The sequence below is a fragment of the Ovis canadensis genome, chromosome 13, assembly GCF_042477335.2.
Source record: "Ovis canadensis isolate MfBH-ARS-UI-01 breed Bighorn chromosome 13, ARS-UI_OviCan_v2, whole genome shotgun sequence".
Taxonomy (NCBI): Eukaryota; Metazoa; Chordata; class Mammalia; order Artiodactyla; family Bovidae; genus Ovis; species Ovis canadensis.
Window position 1 is genome coordinate 51,438,156 of NC_091257.1, and position 13,802 is coordinate 51,451,957.

The window sequence follows — 13,802 nt, forward strand, 5'->3', positions numbered from 1 at the left end:
CACTGTGCTCTAATTTACCTTGACTTCCTTTAATGGAAAAATAATTTATGAAGTTATCATAACCGCTAAGGAATTTTTTTTTAAGAAGTCACCATTCTTTTAGAAAAGCAAGAGATTTTTGAATCAGATAGAAAATTAATTACAATGGTGTTAGTCGCTCAGTCATGTCTAACTCTTTGTGACCCCATAGACTGTGGCCTGCGAGGCTCCTATGTTGAAGAAATTCTCCAGGCAAAAATACTGGAGTGAGTTGTCATTTCCTACTCTAGGGGATCTTCCTGACCTAGTGATTGAACCTAGGTCTCCTGCATTGCAGGCAGATTCTTTACTGACTAAGCCACCAGGGAAGGTACCAGGGAAGGAATTACACTGGTACCTGGATGATATATTTTTTAAAATGTTGACTAAATTCTCTTACTGTTACATCAGTATGTTAAGCTCAGACTATGGTGTTTATTAAGAAAGTTTGTTCAGTATTGTTATTAACAAATGTGAATAGATACATTTATGCCTATTTAAGCGTTATATAACTATTGAAGTTTATTTTCCTAGGAAAACTACCGAGCTGCAATCAAAGCTGAAAGGATAATTGAAAATCTGGTAAAGAACCTGAACAGTGAAAACGAACAGCTGCAGGAGCATTGCGCCATGGCCATCTACCAGGTACAGTGGGCTCTCCTGCGTGGAGTTTAAGGTGGTGTTTCACGAGGTCCCATTGCCTGGGGGTGGGATTCAGGAATCTACATATATAAGAACCCCTAGGGATTTTGATGCACACATAGGTTTGAGAACTACTATTCTATTATGATGTGCTTTGTGTAAAATAGCCAGATATGTACATGGTGGCTCTGTGTTGCCTTTCATATGTCCTACTCAAACACAATAATTTTGGGAAATACATCTCCCACCAAGATGCGATAGATGAATGAGTGTGTGTATTGCTGTTTTACCTTTTTATTAATTTTATCTTTCTATTTATTTGCTTTTTAAAATCTACATTAACTCTTTGTGAGTTACAAGTTCCATAGTATACCAAAACACCAGATTAGAATGGTAAAGGGGACGGAGAGCTGGCCTTGACAGATTCGTCTCTGGCTGGCTACAAGCAGCACCAGTTTCTGCCTAATCAGAGTAGATTTCCTAGAAGAACATATTTTAAATGTGCAAAGTGAGAGAATGAGCCAGAAAGATGGAGTCAGAGGAAGGTTCATGTCAGTGAAGGGTTGTGTTCGTTTTCTGGAGTTGCCATAACTGTACATGAGTGAAAGTGTTAGTTGCTCAGTCATGTCCAACTCTTTGTGACCATATGGACTGTAGCCCACCAGGCTCCTCTGTCCATGGAAAGTCTCCAGGCAAAGATGCTGGAGTGGGTTGCCATGCACAGTGGGTGGTTCAATGACAAGAAAGGAGGTTTCTTCACAGTTCTGGAAGCTGGAAGTCTCAGGGGAGGTGTCAGCAGGATTGTTTCCTTCTGGGAAATCTCTCCTTGGCTTGTGGACGGACATCTTCACATTCCCCTGCCCTCGTCCCTCTGTCTTCACATGTCTTCCTCTGTGGCCTGATGTCCTCTTCTTATAAGAACACCTGGCACTCTGGATGCAAGCCCACCTCCGTGATCTCATATAACTGTAACTACCTTCATCACATTCTGACATAGGGGGGTGAGGCCCTCAACATCTGAGTTATGAGAGGAAACAGCTCACACATAGCAGGGATATATCAAACTTTTGTGTTTTTAGTTTTAATGTAATTTTAAGTGTTATTTTCCATATACAGTTATCACAGAGCTTTCCAGGTGACAGTAGTGATAAAGAACCCACCTGCAAATGCAGAAGATGTAAGAGACGCAAGTTTGATCCCTTGTTCGGGAAGATCCTCTCACGGAGGGCCTGATGGCCCACTCCAGTATTCTTGCCTGGGAAATCCCATGGAGAGAGGAGCCTGGCGGGCTGCAATCTATAGGGTCGCAAACAGTTGGACATGACTTAAGCGACTAGCATGCACAGTTATTACAGAATCTTGGCTGTATTCCCATGTGGTGCAGTGCATCCTTAATCCTGTCTCGTCCACAGTACCTTGTCCCTCCCCCTCACTCACCCCCGTGATGTCCCTCTCCCCGACTGTAACCACTAGGCTGGTCTCTAGATCTATGAGTCTGCTTCTTTTATGTTATATTCACGTTTGTTGTATTTTTTAGGTTCCACATATAAGCAACAGCATACAGTATTTATCTTTCTCTGACTTACTGTATTTAGCATAATGCCCTTCAAGCCCTTCCACGGGTTGTACCTGGCACGTACGGTACATAACATGCAGCCTACAACCTTAGAGACCAACTGTATGCTTAGAATATAAAATCTCTGCTACATTTGTCATCTTTTGGCATCATGAGTTGGGAACAGCTATGCAGTCTTCCCTGGTGTCTCAGATGGTAAGGCGTCTGCCCGCAACGCAGGAGACGCAGGTTCGATCCCTGGGTTGGGAAGATCTCCTGGAGAAGGAAACGGCAACCCACTCCAGTACTCTTGCCTGGAGAATCCCACGGACAGAGGAGCTTGATAGGCTACACCCCATGGGGTCGCAGAGAGTCAGACACGACTGAGCAACTTCACTTTCACTTTTCACTATGCAGTCTTAGTGTTATTTCAAAGGATAACACAAACATACGGATAAACATGTATGAATAAAATGTCGGTTGCTGTCCCTACCACCCGCTGCTCTAGCCTCTGTTGGGGAAATTCCTCACTTTGGGGGTTATTAAAGATCTGGCTGAACTCCCTTCCCTCATCTGTCTTCTCTACTGTGTTTTCCCAAGGCTGTGGGTTACGTCACTGCAGAAATTCTCCAGCCATGCATGTGGTTTTCTAGGTTCCTCACTGACCTTGCCTGTGTCTTGGTAGAAGCCCAGATTACCCCAGAACTGGCTTGGGAGGTTAACCCAGCATATAAACACTGCTAATATTCCCAAAACCACGTAAAGGAAGAGAGACACTGTCAGATAGTGGTCAGTGTAGACTAGAATTATGTCTTACTTGAAGGCTCCTTCAGAAAATGACACTCTTTAAAAAGTAGTTTCGTGGCAACTAGATTGGCAGCCTCTTTATCAGTCACTGAAAGCTTGATAAACCCTGACCATGACAGCGTCTGACTTGGCTTTCTGTGTAGTGTGCGGAAGACGAGGAAACCCGCGACCTGGTGAGGCTGCATGGAGGACTTAAACCCCTGGCCTCCCTCCTCAACAACACTGACAACAAAGAGCGGTTGGCCGCTGTCACAGGGGCCATATGGAAATGTTCCATCAGCAAAGAGAATGTGACCAAGTAAGAGAAGGCATTCAGTGTTTTGTATTAAGCTATGGCCATCAAAACACATCCTTCCATTTTAATGCTGTTTTAATAAAGAGTTGATTCTAATGCTACTCCTATAGTTTTGAAAGCTGCACATTCTGGACTAAATGAAATGAAAGTGCCTGCTTCTTACCCCACCACCCGGAAATGATTTTCATGCATTAATAGAAGGAAGGGGCTGATGTATTCTCCCTGTTCCGTGGGCTGTTTTGCATGTGGGCAGCCGTTTAAATGAGAAGCACCCCTGATATTTCCTGTAGAGACCCTTCAAGGTGAAAGAATGAATTTCCCACAGAATCTTTAGACAAGGAACTGGTTTTATTCTTTTCCTAAAGATAAACAAGATGAGTCAGCTAAAGACCAACTAACCAATTAATCTTCAAGTGTAGTCATTTTCAAATACGCTTTCATTGAATTTTAAAGTATTTGTAAACTTTATGATCATTTGATTAATTTTAATCTTTGAATTTATCTTTTTATATATTTTTAGAGTTTACACACTCTATGATGGATGTTCTAGGCAAGCTTTTTCCTATCTCAGGGTGATGATTTTCTTTGACAAGAAATTTACATGTTCTGTCTAACACAATGATGATTTATTTTGCTTTGTTCATGTAAAATAATTCCTGAAATGTGAGGGAAAACCCCTAGGGCAGTGAGATTGTCGATGCTCAGATTTGAAAAAAGTTATAGTTGTCTCAGAGGCTGTACAGGGTGGTACTTAAGAGCAGAGACAATGGATGTGGATGCAGGCTTCACTGTTTACCAAGCTTCAGATTAGCCTTTTGAAAATGGGGGTAATAATAGTATCCATATCACAGAATTGTTATAATGATTGAATGAGCATATAGTTAGCATTTAGTACATTTTAGCTATTAATATTATCACTAAGATTGCTATCAGCTAATATCAGAAATAACACTGTTCACCTCTTTCCTTCCCTTCCTACCCTCTTTTGCTTTGTGATGAACTCAGATTTCGGGAATACAAAGCCATCGAAACGCTGGTGGGACTTTTAACTGACCAGCCCGAGGAAGTGCTTGTGAATGTGGTTGGTGCGTTGGGAGAATGCTGCCAAGAACATGAGAACAGAGTCATCATCCGGAAATGTGGTGGCATCCAGCCACTCGTGAACCTCCTCGTTGGGATAAACCAAGCTCTACTTGTCAATGTCACAAAAGCAGTAGGTGCTTGTGCGAGAGAGCCCGAAAGTATGATGTAAGTGATCCTCAAGGCTGAAAGGTTTTGAGAGTGTTAGAAGGAATGCTGATAAGTCATGGAAGAGTGTCATCTCTTAGAACTGGTGTGCATGAGTGATGAGAGAGTAAAATGTGCTTGTAAGTAACCACAAGGTGACCAAATCGGACTTACAAAGCCAGATTGTTCCCTTGAATAAGCTGGAGGGTACTGACTAAAATACCCAGTGATCAATCAAAAGAGTGGTGGAATTATCATTAGGGGAATCATCTATATTTTATAGATATTGATAACAGTAATATAATAATACAACTGACAAAATGAGAAGAGTGGATGAGTAGGTGTGCAAATTCTGTCTTGCACATAAATAAATCAATAGATAGTATTTAAAACAGAAGTTTTATCTATCTATCCATGTGTCCAGGATGTCTGGCTCTAGGTGAGTGATCACACCATCCTGATTATCTTGGTCGTGAAGATCTTTTTTGTACAGTTCTGTGTATTCTTGCCACCTCTTCTTAATATCTTCTGCTTCTGTTAGGTCCATACCATTTCTGTCCTTTATCGAGCCCATCTTTGTATGAAATGTTCCTTGGTATCTCTAATTTTCTTGAAGAGATCTCTAGTCTTTCCCATTCTGTTGTTTTCCTCTATTTTTTTGCATTGATCACTGAGGAAGGCTTTATCTCTTCTTGCTATTCTTTGGAACTCTGCGTTCAGATGCTTATATCTTTCCTTTTCTCCTTTGCTTTTCACTTCTCTTCTTTTCGCAGCTATTTGTAAGGACTCCTCAGACAGCCATTTTGCTTTTTTGCATTTCTTTTCCATGGGGATGGTCTTGATCCCTGTCTCCTGTACAGTATCACGAACCTCCATCCATAGTTCATCAAGCACTCTTTCTATCAGATCTAGTCTCTTAAGTCTATTTCTCGCTTCCACTGTATAATCATAAGGGATTTGATTTAGGTCATACCTGAATGGTCTAGTGGTTTTCCCTGCTTTCTTCAATTTCAGTCTGAATTTGGCAATAAGGAGTTCATGATCTGAGCCACAGTCAGCTCCTGGTCTTGTTTTTGCTGACTGTATAGAGCTTCTCCATCTTTGGCTGCAAAGAATATAATCAATCTGAATATGGTGTTGACCATCTGGTGATGTCCATATGTAGAGTCATTGCTGGGAGAAATATCAATAACCTCAGATATGCAGATGACACCACCCTTATGGCAGGAAGTGAAGACGAAATAAAAAGCCTCTTGATGAAAGTGAAAGAGGAGAGTGAAAAAGTTGGCTTAAAGCTCAGCATTCAGAAAGTGAAGATCATGGCATCCGGTCCCATCACTTCATGGGGAATAGATGGGGAAACAGTGCAAACAGTGTAAGACTTTATTTTGGGGGCTCCAAAGTCACTGCAGATGGTGATTGTAGCCATGAAATTAAAAGACGCTTACTCCTTGGAAGAAAAGTTATGACCAACCTAGATAGCATATTCAAAAGCAGAGACACTACTTTGCCAACAAAGGTCCGTCTAGTCAAGGCTGTGGTTTTTCCAGTGGTCATGTATGGATGTGAGAGTTGGACTGTGAAGAAAGTTGAGTGCCGAAGAATTGATGCTTTTGAACTGTGTTGTTGGAGAAAACTCTTGAGAGTCCCTTGGACTGCAGGGAGATCCAACCAGTCCATTCTAAAGGAGATCAGCCCTGGGATTTCTTTGAAAGGAATGATGCTAAAGCTGAAGCTCCAGTACTTTGGCCACCTCATGCGAAGACTTGACTCTTTGGAAAAGACTCTGATGCTGGGAGGGATTGGGGGCAGGAGAAGAAGGGGACGACCGAGGATGAGATGGCTGGATGGCATCACTGACTCTATGGGCGTGAGTCTGAGTGAACTCTGGGAGATGGTGATGAACAGGGAGGCCTGGTGTGCTGTGATTCATGGGGTCGCAAAGAGTCGGACATGACTGAGTGACTGAACTGAACTGAACTGAAATGATTTTTTATAAATAATTTTATTTATGGCTGTGCCGGGTCTTTGTTGCTGCTCAGGCTATTTTTTAGTCGCAGTGAGCAGAGCTACTCTCTTGCTGTGGTGTGCAGGCTTCTCTTTGTGGTGGCTTCCCTTGTTGGTGGCTTCCCTTGTTGCATCACACGGTCTTAAGGGTGCGTGGGCTTCAGTAGTTGTCACATGTGGGCTCAGAAATTGTGGCTCTAGGGCTCCAGGTACAAGTGAAGTAGTTTGGATGCACGGGCTTAGTTGCCCTGTGGCATGTGGGATCTCCTTGGACTAGGGATCAAACCTGTGTCTCCTGCATTGGCGGGCGGATTCTTTACCACTGAGCCACAAGGGAAGCCCTGGAATAATTTTAATGATTATTATTTCTGCATGGTAGTATTTGGGATCTTTGTACTTTCTTTTTTACATTTTCTACACAATTTATATGATAAATATGTATCATCTTTAAAATAAAGTTCTTGCTTAGTACCTTGCACAATCTCATTTTCTCCTGAATAGTGTACAGTGGTTCAGAGTATAGATTCTGGAGGCATTGCCTGGAATGCCAGTCTCATCACTTACTATGTGTCCTACAGCAAATTATTGAAGTACTTGGTGCTTTGGCTCCTAAATATATAACTTGGAGACAGTCATGGTACCTGTCTCATTGGATTGTTGTAATGATTGAGTGAATTAATATATGTAAAGTACTTGATAATAGTGTTGGGTAAGTGTTGGCTAGTATCATTCACATAGCAGTAGCTTTAAATAATAGCAATTTAAACCAATAATAACACAAATACAAAATTAAAATCAGAGTGTCTAGTATCTGTACTTGTCTATAGATGAGTCCATTTCTCCTTTATCAAATTAATCATGTTATTTAACTTGCTATAAATCAAGAATAAGAGGATCTTGAATGGGTCTTCTCAGCCGCAATCAGGAATTTTGAGGGTGTGACATACACATGTTAGTAGGTGATTATAATTCAGGCATTTGTGTATTGTGCTAAGCTTGGGTTTTGTTTTAAAGTTGGTTGAAGTTTACTAAAGGATTTTAGGCATAACCTGAAACAGAGAAGCTTATTTAGGAAACCATTGTGGGCCAGAGGTGAAGGTGGTTTACACTAAGCATATGGAATATAATATATAATACTAAAGAATAAAAAAAGTGAAGATTAAAGAAGAACAAAATAAGAGAATAGATAAAACCAGGTGAATGACTGAGCATGAGTCGCAAAGAAGAGGGAGGAGTCATGGGTGATAATTAGGTTTCTGACTTGGATAACTATGAATAGATGAGATGGATGTTTGTACCACTTACTGATATAGGGAATGTAGCTGGATGAATGGTGAAGGCAGAATGAACTTCACTAGGGCAGAAACAAAGCCAGTTTGTTCATCATGGTGCATTCATTGTCTAACCCAGTCCCAGGCTCAGGATAGGCACTCAACGAACATTTATAAGTACACGGAATGAATGATGAATTCAGTTACATTCAGTACACATTGAGGTTTTGTGGTGATGATAACTAGTCAATTGGATATTCATTCATGTCTAAAACTTAGGATAGAATGTGGGTTGGGCATGTAGTATTATGAACATTTGGCAACTTAAGTGATGAATATATGTGAGGTTGTGAGGAAGAGAAAGAAAAGGGAAAAGAAGACGAAAACAGAATCCTATTCAGCCTGCTCTTCTAAGGAGAATGAGTGGACCAGAGAAGAGGTGCCTGTAAAGAAATAGCAAAGGAACAGCCCCAGCTGTGAGGGAAGCCAGAAGAATAAGATATTGAAAAAAAACAAAGGGAAGAGAGCGTGTAAGGGGAAATGTGGTCAAAGGTGTCAAATTTTTTGACAGAGTCTCATAAGATAAAGACTAAACTGTTCTTTCTTGTGCAACAAGGAGGTTGATGAACCCTCTTATACTTGTGGATATGGTTTTCTTACAGATATTTTTAGAAACACACAAAGTCAGTTTTAGAAAACAGTGTTTTGAGTTTGGTAAGGATCCAACAGCGTTACATGTGGCGTCATATTTCAGATGTGGCTATTATTGCTAGATTTGTAGGATTTATTGAGTCTTCAAGCTTCAAGTTAAATGGTAAGGAAATGACAAATACCGCTCTCTTGTGTAAGTTTTAAATAATTCATAGGTTAGGAACTTGTTTTAATGGTTAGCAGTTTTATGTTGCTTTTTGAGATGTCTGTGGCTGTGGCCAAAACTTAGGTGTGGCATATGAGGGTAAACATCTATACACATAGCAGAGTTTTATTAGCTCTGTGATAGAATGCACAATTCTCTTCCCATATCTATTTTTCAGTAAGAATACAAAACATGTTAAAAATAACAGTTTAGCTACTGAATCAAAAATTGTTTTTAAGACACCAGTGATTTCAGAAAACTTGACTGACTTTTCTCAGTACATCAGACTACTTAAAGACTCAGTATAAATAGTTTCATATTAATTATGCCCTTCCTGAGGACCTGACATGAACAGCCAGTATCCTGATGTATTAGGTCCATGAAAAAGTAGATTTATTCATGCTGGATTTTCTTTTTTGTTGACTTGTTAATGCCTATTTGATATGTACAGAATTCATCTGGAGGTAATTTGTCCTTCAAGTATATAAAAATCACACGAACGTTGCAAAAAACTGTTAACGCTTATGTTTTGGGGAATGTAACTTTCGCATAAAGTACTATAAAATTGCAAACGACTGAAAAGTATTGAAGCTAAAAACTTACACGTCTAAAATTTCTTTTCCATACTTCAGGCTCTTTACTTACCTTTAGAAAATTAAAAAAAAATTTTTTATTGAATTATAGTTGATTTACTATGTTGTGTTAGTTTCAGGTATATAGCAAAGAATATATATAGGAAGAAAAGAATCTGAAAGAGAATATATATTATATAAATATATATTCTCTTTCAGATTGTTTTCCCATATAGGTTATTCCAAAATATTGAGTATAGATCCCTGTGCGATACAGTAGGTCCTTGTTGTTTATCTATTTTATACGTGGTAGTGTGTATATGTTACTCCCAATTCCTAATTTATACCTCCCACTCCTTTCCCTTTAGTAACCATGACATTGTTTTGCTGTCTGTGAGTTTGTTTCTGTTTTGTAAAGATAAGTTCATTTGTGTCATTCTTTATTAGATTCCACATGTAAGTAATAACGTAGAATATTTGTCTTTCTCTGCCTGACTTATCTAATTAGTATGATCATCTCTAGGTCCCTCCACGTTGCTGCGAATGACATTATTTTGTTCTTTTTATTGCTGAGAAATAGTCCATTGTATATGTGTGCCACCTCCTCTTTATCCTCTCCTCTGGCAGTGGATGTTTAGGTTGCTTCCCTGTCTTGGCTATTGTGGATAGTACTGCAGTGAACATTGGAGTGCATGTATTTTGTTGAATTATAGTTTTGTTTGAATGTATGACCAGGAGTGGGATTGCAGGATCATATGATAGCTCAGTTGTTAGTTTTTAAGGGAACTTTCATACTATTCTTCATAGTGGCTGCACAAATTTACATTCCCACCAGCTAAACTCTTATTTTGAAATAACACTAGACTTAGAGAAAAGTCGCAAGAATATAGAATGCGTGGAAAAGAGAGTTCCCATATGCCCTTAACATCCTACACACCATGGTGAAATTATAGAAACACTTTATTTGCTCAAGTCTAATGTTTTAGAATTTGAAGAGTGTGGTATGTGGATTTTGTCCTTTTTTGTTCAGTTCATTTCCAAGTATTTAATCTTCCTTATTGGTGGTATAATTTTTTTTTTCACTGCTATTATGTTCTTCAATTGGTTGTCTCTATGAAGGAAATGGTAACCCACTCCAGTATTCTTGCCTGGAGAATCTCACGGACGGAGAAGCCTGGTAGGCTACAGTCCACGGGGTCACAAAGAGTTGGACATGACTGAGCGACTTCACTTGACTTCACTTCACTTCATGAGAACTGTTGAATTTTGTGTATTAATTCTATATGCTGCTACCTAACAGAATTCTCTTATCAAGTTCACTTTATTACTGATTTTCTAGCACAGTTGTTGACTTACTATAGCACATGGACCAAATCCTGTTTTTGTAAATAAAGTTTTATTGTAGCATACTCACACTCATTCATTTCTGTATTGTCTTTGATGACTTTTATGTTACAAATGGGAGAGTTGAGTAGTTGTGACAAAGACCAAATAACCCAAAAAGACTAATATACTTGCTCAGTTCAGTTCAGTTCAGTCGCTCAGTCGTGTCTGACTCTTTGTGACCCCATGAATCGCAGCGCGCCAGGCCTCCCTGTCCATCACCAACTCCTGGAGTTCACTCAGATTCACGTCCATCGAGTCCGTGATGCCATCCAGCCATCTCATCCTCGGTCGTCCCCTTCTCCTCCTGCCCCCAATCCCTCCCAGCATCAGAGTCTTTTCCAATGAGTCAGCTCTTCCCATGAGGTGGCCGAAGTACTGGAGTTTCAGCTTTAGCATCATTCCTTCCAAAGAAAGCCCAGGGTTGATCTCCTTTACCAGGGCTTAATTTTTAAAAATTGCTGAGTTCTTTCCTAGGATCTTCCTGAGGAAGCTTTATGTCTTCTTTATTAATTCTTATTCTTTAGGTTGATTTCTTGTTTGATTTCATTAGCTGATTTCATACCACAATGCTGACTAGTGGCTTCCCTGGTGGCTCAGAAGTTAAAGCATTCTGCCTCCAATGCGGGAGACCCGGGTTTGATCCCTGGGTCGGGAAGATCCCCTGGAGAAGGAAATGGTAACCCACCCCAGTATTCTTGCCTGGAGAATCCCATGGACAAAGGAGCCTGGCAGGCTGCAGTCCACGGGGTCGCAAAGAGTCGGACACGACTGAGCGACTTCACTCACTTCACTCAGTGGACATTACTGGTTTTAGTGGACATGCCTTTAGTGCTATTTTATTAGGTGAAATAATGTCTTGAGGACTAAGGTATATACATTTTATCATATTTTTCAAAACCTCTTAATTTTTATTTTTGAAGAGTGGTTTTTAAGTCACGTATAGGTATTGAAAAGACTTTTCACAGAAAAAAAAATAGGTATTAGATTTTGTCAGATATCTTTTTAAGCATTTATGGAGATTATGCTCCATTTGCTCCAGTATGATTTTCCCTTTATATCTATCAACATCATGAATAATACTCATGGGCTTCCAAACACTGCACCAACCTTGCATTCTGGGAATAAGTTTCACTTGGTCATGATGTGCTGATTTCTTAATGTGGTATAGGATTCTGTTTGCTAATCTTAGTATTTCAATAATGATATCAAGTTAATTTTGGTCTGTAGTTTGTTTCTTTCCCTTCCTTTCTTTTTAAAAAGACTATCAAATTTAGGTATCAGTATTATACCTGCTTTAAAAAGAAATTGCAAAGTTTTCTTTTATTTCAGTGCTCTGGAATAATTTATTGAACAGTGGGATAAAGGTTTGGTAGAAGTATACTATCCAGTCATGTGGGCCCAATCTGTTTGTGTTTTATTAGTTCTTTATTGGTTTCCTCTAGTTCTTCTATGAAATCTGATCAATTTATGCTTTTTACACAAATGGGGTCAGTTTTGGCAATCTGCATTTCCTCATAAAATGATCAATTTCATTTACATTATCAAATTTATTTAAACAGTGATCTGAAAAGCAATGTCTTATGATTTTTAAACTTTGTCTTTTTTCAATGGTTATTTCCCACTTGTCAGTTTATGTTTGTGTGTGTGGGCTTTCTCCTGTTTTTTCCCTGATCAAATGATCTGGTATAGTTTCCTATTTTGATTTTTTCTGGAAAAAAATTAATTAATTAGATACACTGTGCTTTTATTCTCTACCTCATAAATTTCTTTTATCTTTATGTTGTCTTTTTAGAGTTTATTTTGTGACTATTTTTTCTAATTTTTTGAGCTTGGATGATATTTTATTTTATTTTTTTGGCTGTGCTGTGCAGTTTGTGGAATCCTAATTCCCCGACCAGAGATTGAACCCAGGCCACCTGTGGTGGAAGTGTGGACTCCTAACCACTGGACTGCCAGGGAATTCCCTCGTTTCATAATAACAAAAGTAGTTTGTGCTATGAACATTTCTTTGACACGTCTTTAAATGTCCCTTGTAGATTCTGATATGTAGTGATTTCATTATCATTATTTTTAAGAAATTCTTTAAATTCAATTTGCATTTTCCCTTTAGACCATGTGTTGCTTAATGGAATTTTTTTTTAATTCCACAAAAGGGAAGCTTTTTTATTTTTTGCTTATTTTAGCTCTTTCTTATTATGTTGCAGTTTACTCAGAGTGTTTTATTTCTACTTTTTATGGAACATACTGGTATTTCCTTTATGACTTACTATAAGATGAATTTTTACAAAACATCTATAGGTGCTTTGGGTGAAGATATATTCTCTTTCAACAGAGGCTGGAAGTGAAGTGAAGTTTTAGTCTCTCAGTCATGTCCGACTCTCTGGGACCTTATGGGCTGTATGTAGCCTGCCAGGCTCCTTTGTCCATGGAATTCTTCAGGCAAGAATACTGGAGTGGGTTGCCATTTCCTTCTCCAGGGGATCTTCCTGATCCAGGGATCAAACCTGGGCCTCCCCCATTGCAGGCAGATTCTTTACCACCTGAGCCACCAGAGGTCAACAGAGGGTACATAATGAAACAGATCTTAAGAATATACAACAGAGGGTAGAATCTGATGTATATTCTGAAGATCTGTTTCATTATGTTAGATAAGCCTTCTATCCCTACTATTTATTTTTCATGCACACAATCTGTCTCATACTGAACGTGGTGGCATTATTAGCGTGCTTCTACCTGTGTTGTCTTACAGCTCATATAGCTTTTGCTACTTAAAGGCAGGCTCTATATTATTTGGTGCATAAATGTTCTAATCATTGTGAATTATAGCTTTTAATGCATCAAGAGCTCTTCTTTGTCATGTTTAATGGGTTTTGGCTTGATCTTTCTACTTTGATATAAGAATCTTTACCCCTGCTCTCATATTTTTTCCATTTCTGGGAGTATCTTGGCCTACCTTTTGTTTTTAGTCTTTCTTGAACCACATTCTTTTAGGTGTGGTGTCTTATGTAGTCTATAGATGGGTCTTGCTTTGTACATCAAATTAAACATATTTTTAATAATCGAGTTAAACCCACATACACTCATTGATGTTTGGTCTCATAATATTTTATAATTATTCATATTCTGTTATATTTGCTCTTTTCTTTATTTCAGTTTTGCTAGATGT

General features: G+C 39.1%; 1 protein-coding gene across 1 annotated transcript in view; it reads left to right on the top strand.

Moving 5' to 3' along the window:
* Positions 1–13,802, top strand: part of ODAD2 (outer dynein arm docking complex subunit 2) — a 168,585-nt gene that overhangs the window by 79,356 nt on the left and 75,427 nt on the right. Inside the window, exons 15-17 of the mRNA XM_069547749.1 lie at positions 553–663; positions 3,166–3,320; positions 4,323–4,565. Coding sequence (XP_069403850.1) covers positions 553–663; positions 3,166–3,320; positions 4,323–4,565 — 509 coding nt within the window. The remainder of the gene's footprint in view (positions 1–552; positions 664–3,165; positions 3,321–4,322; positions 4,566–13,802) is intronic.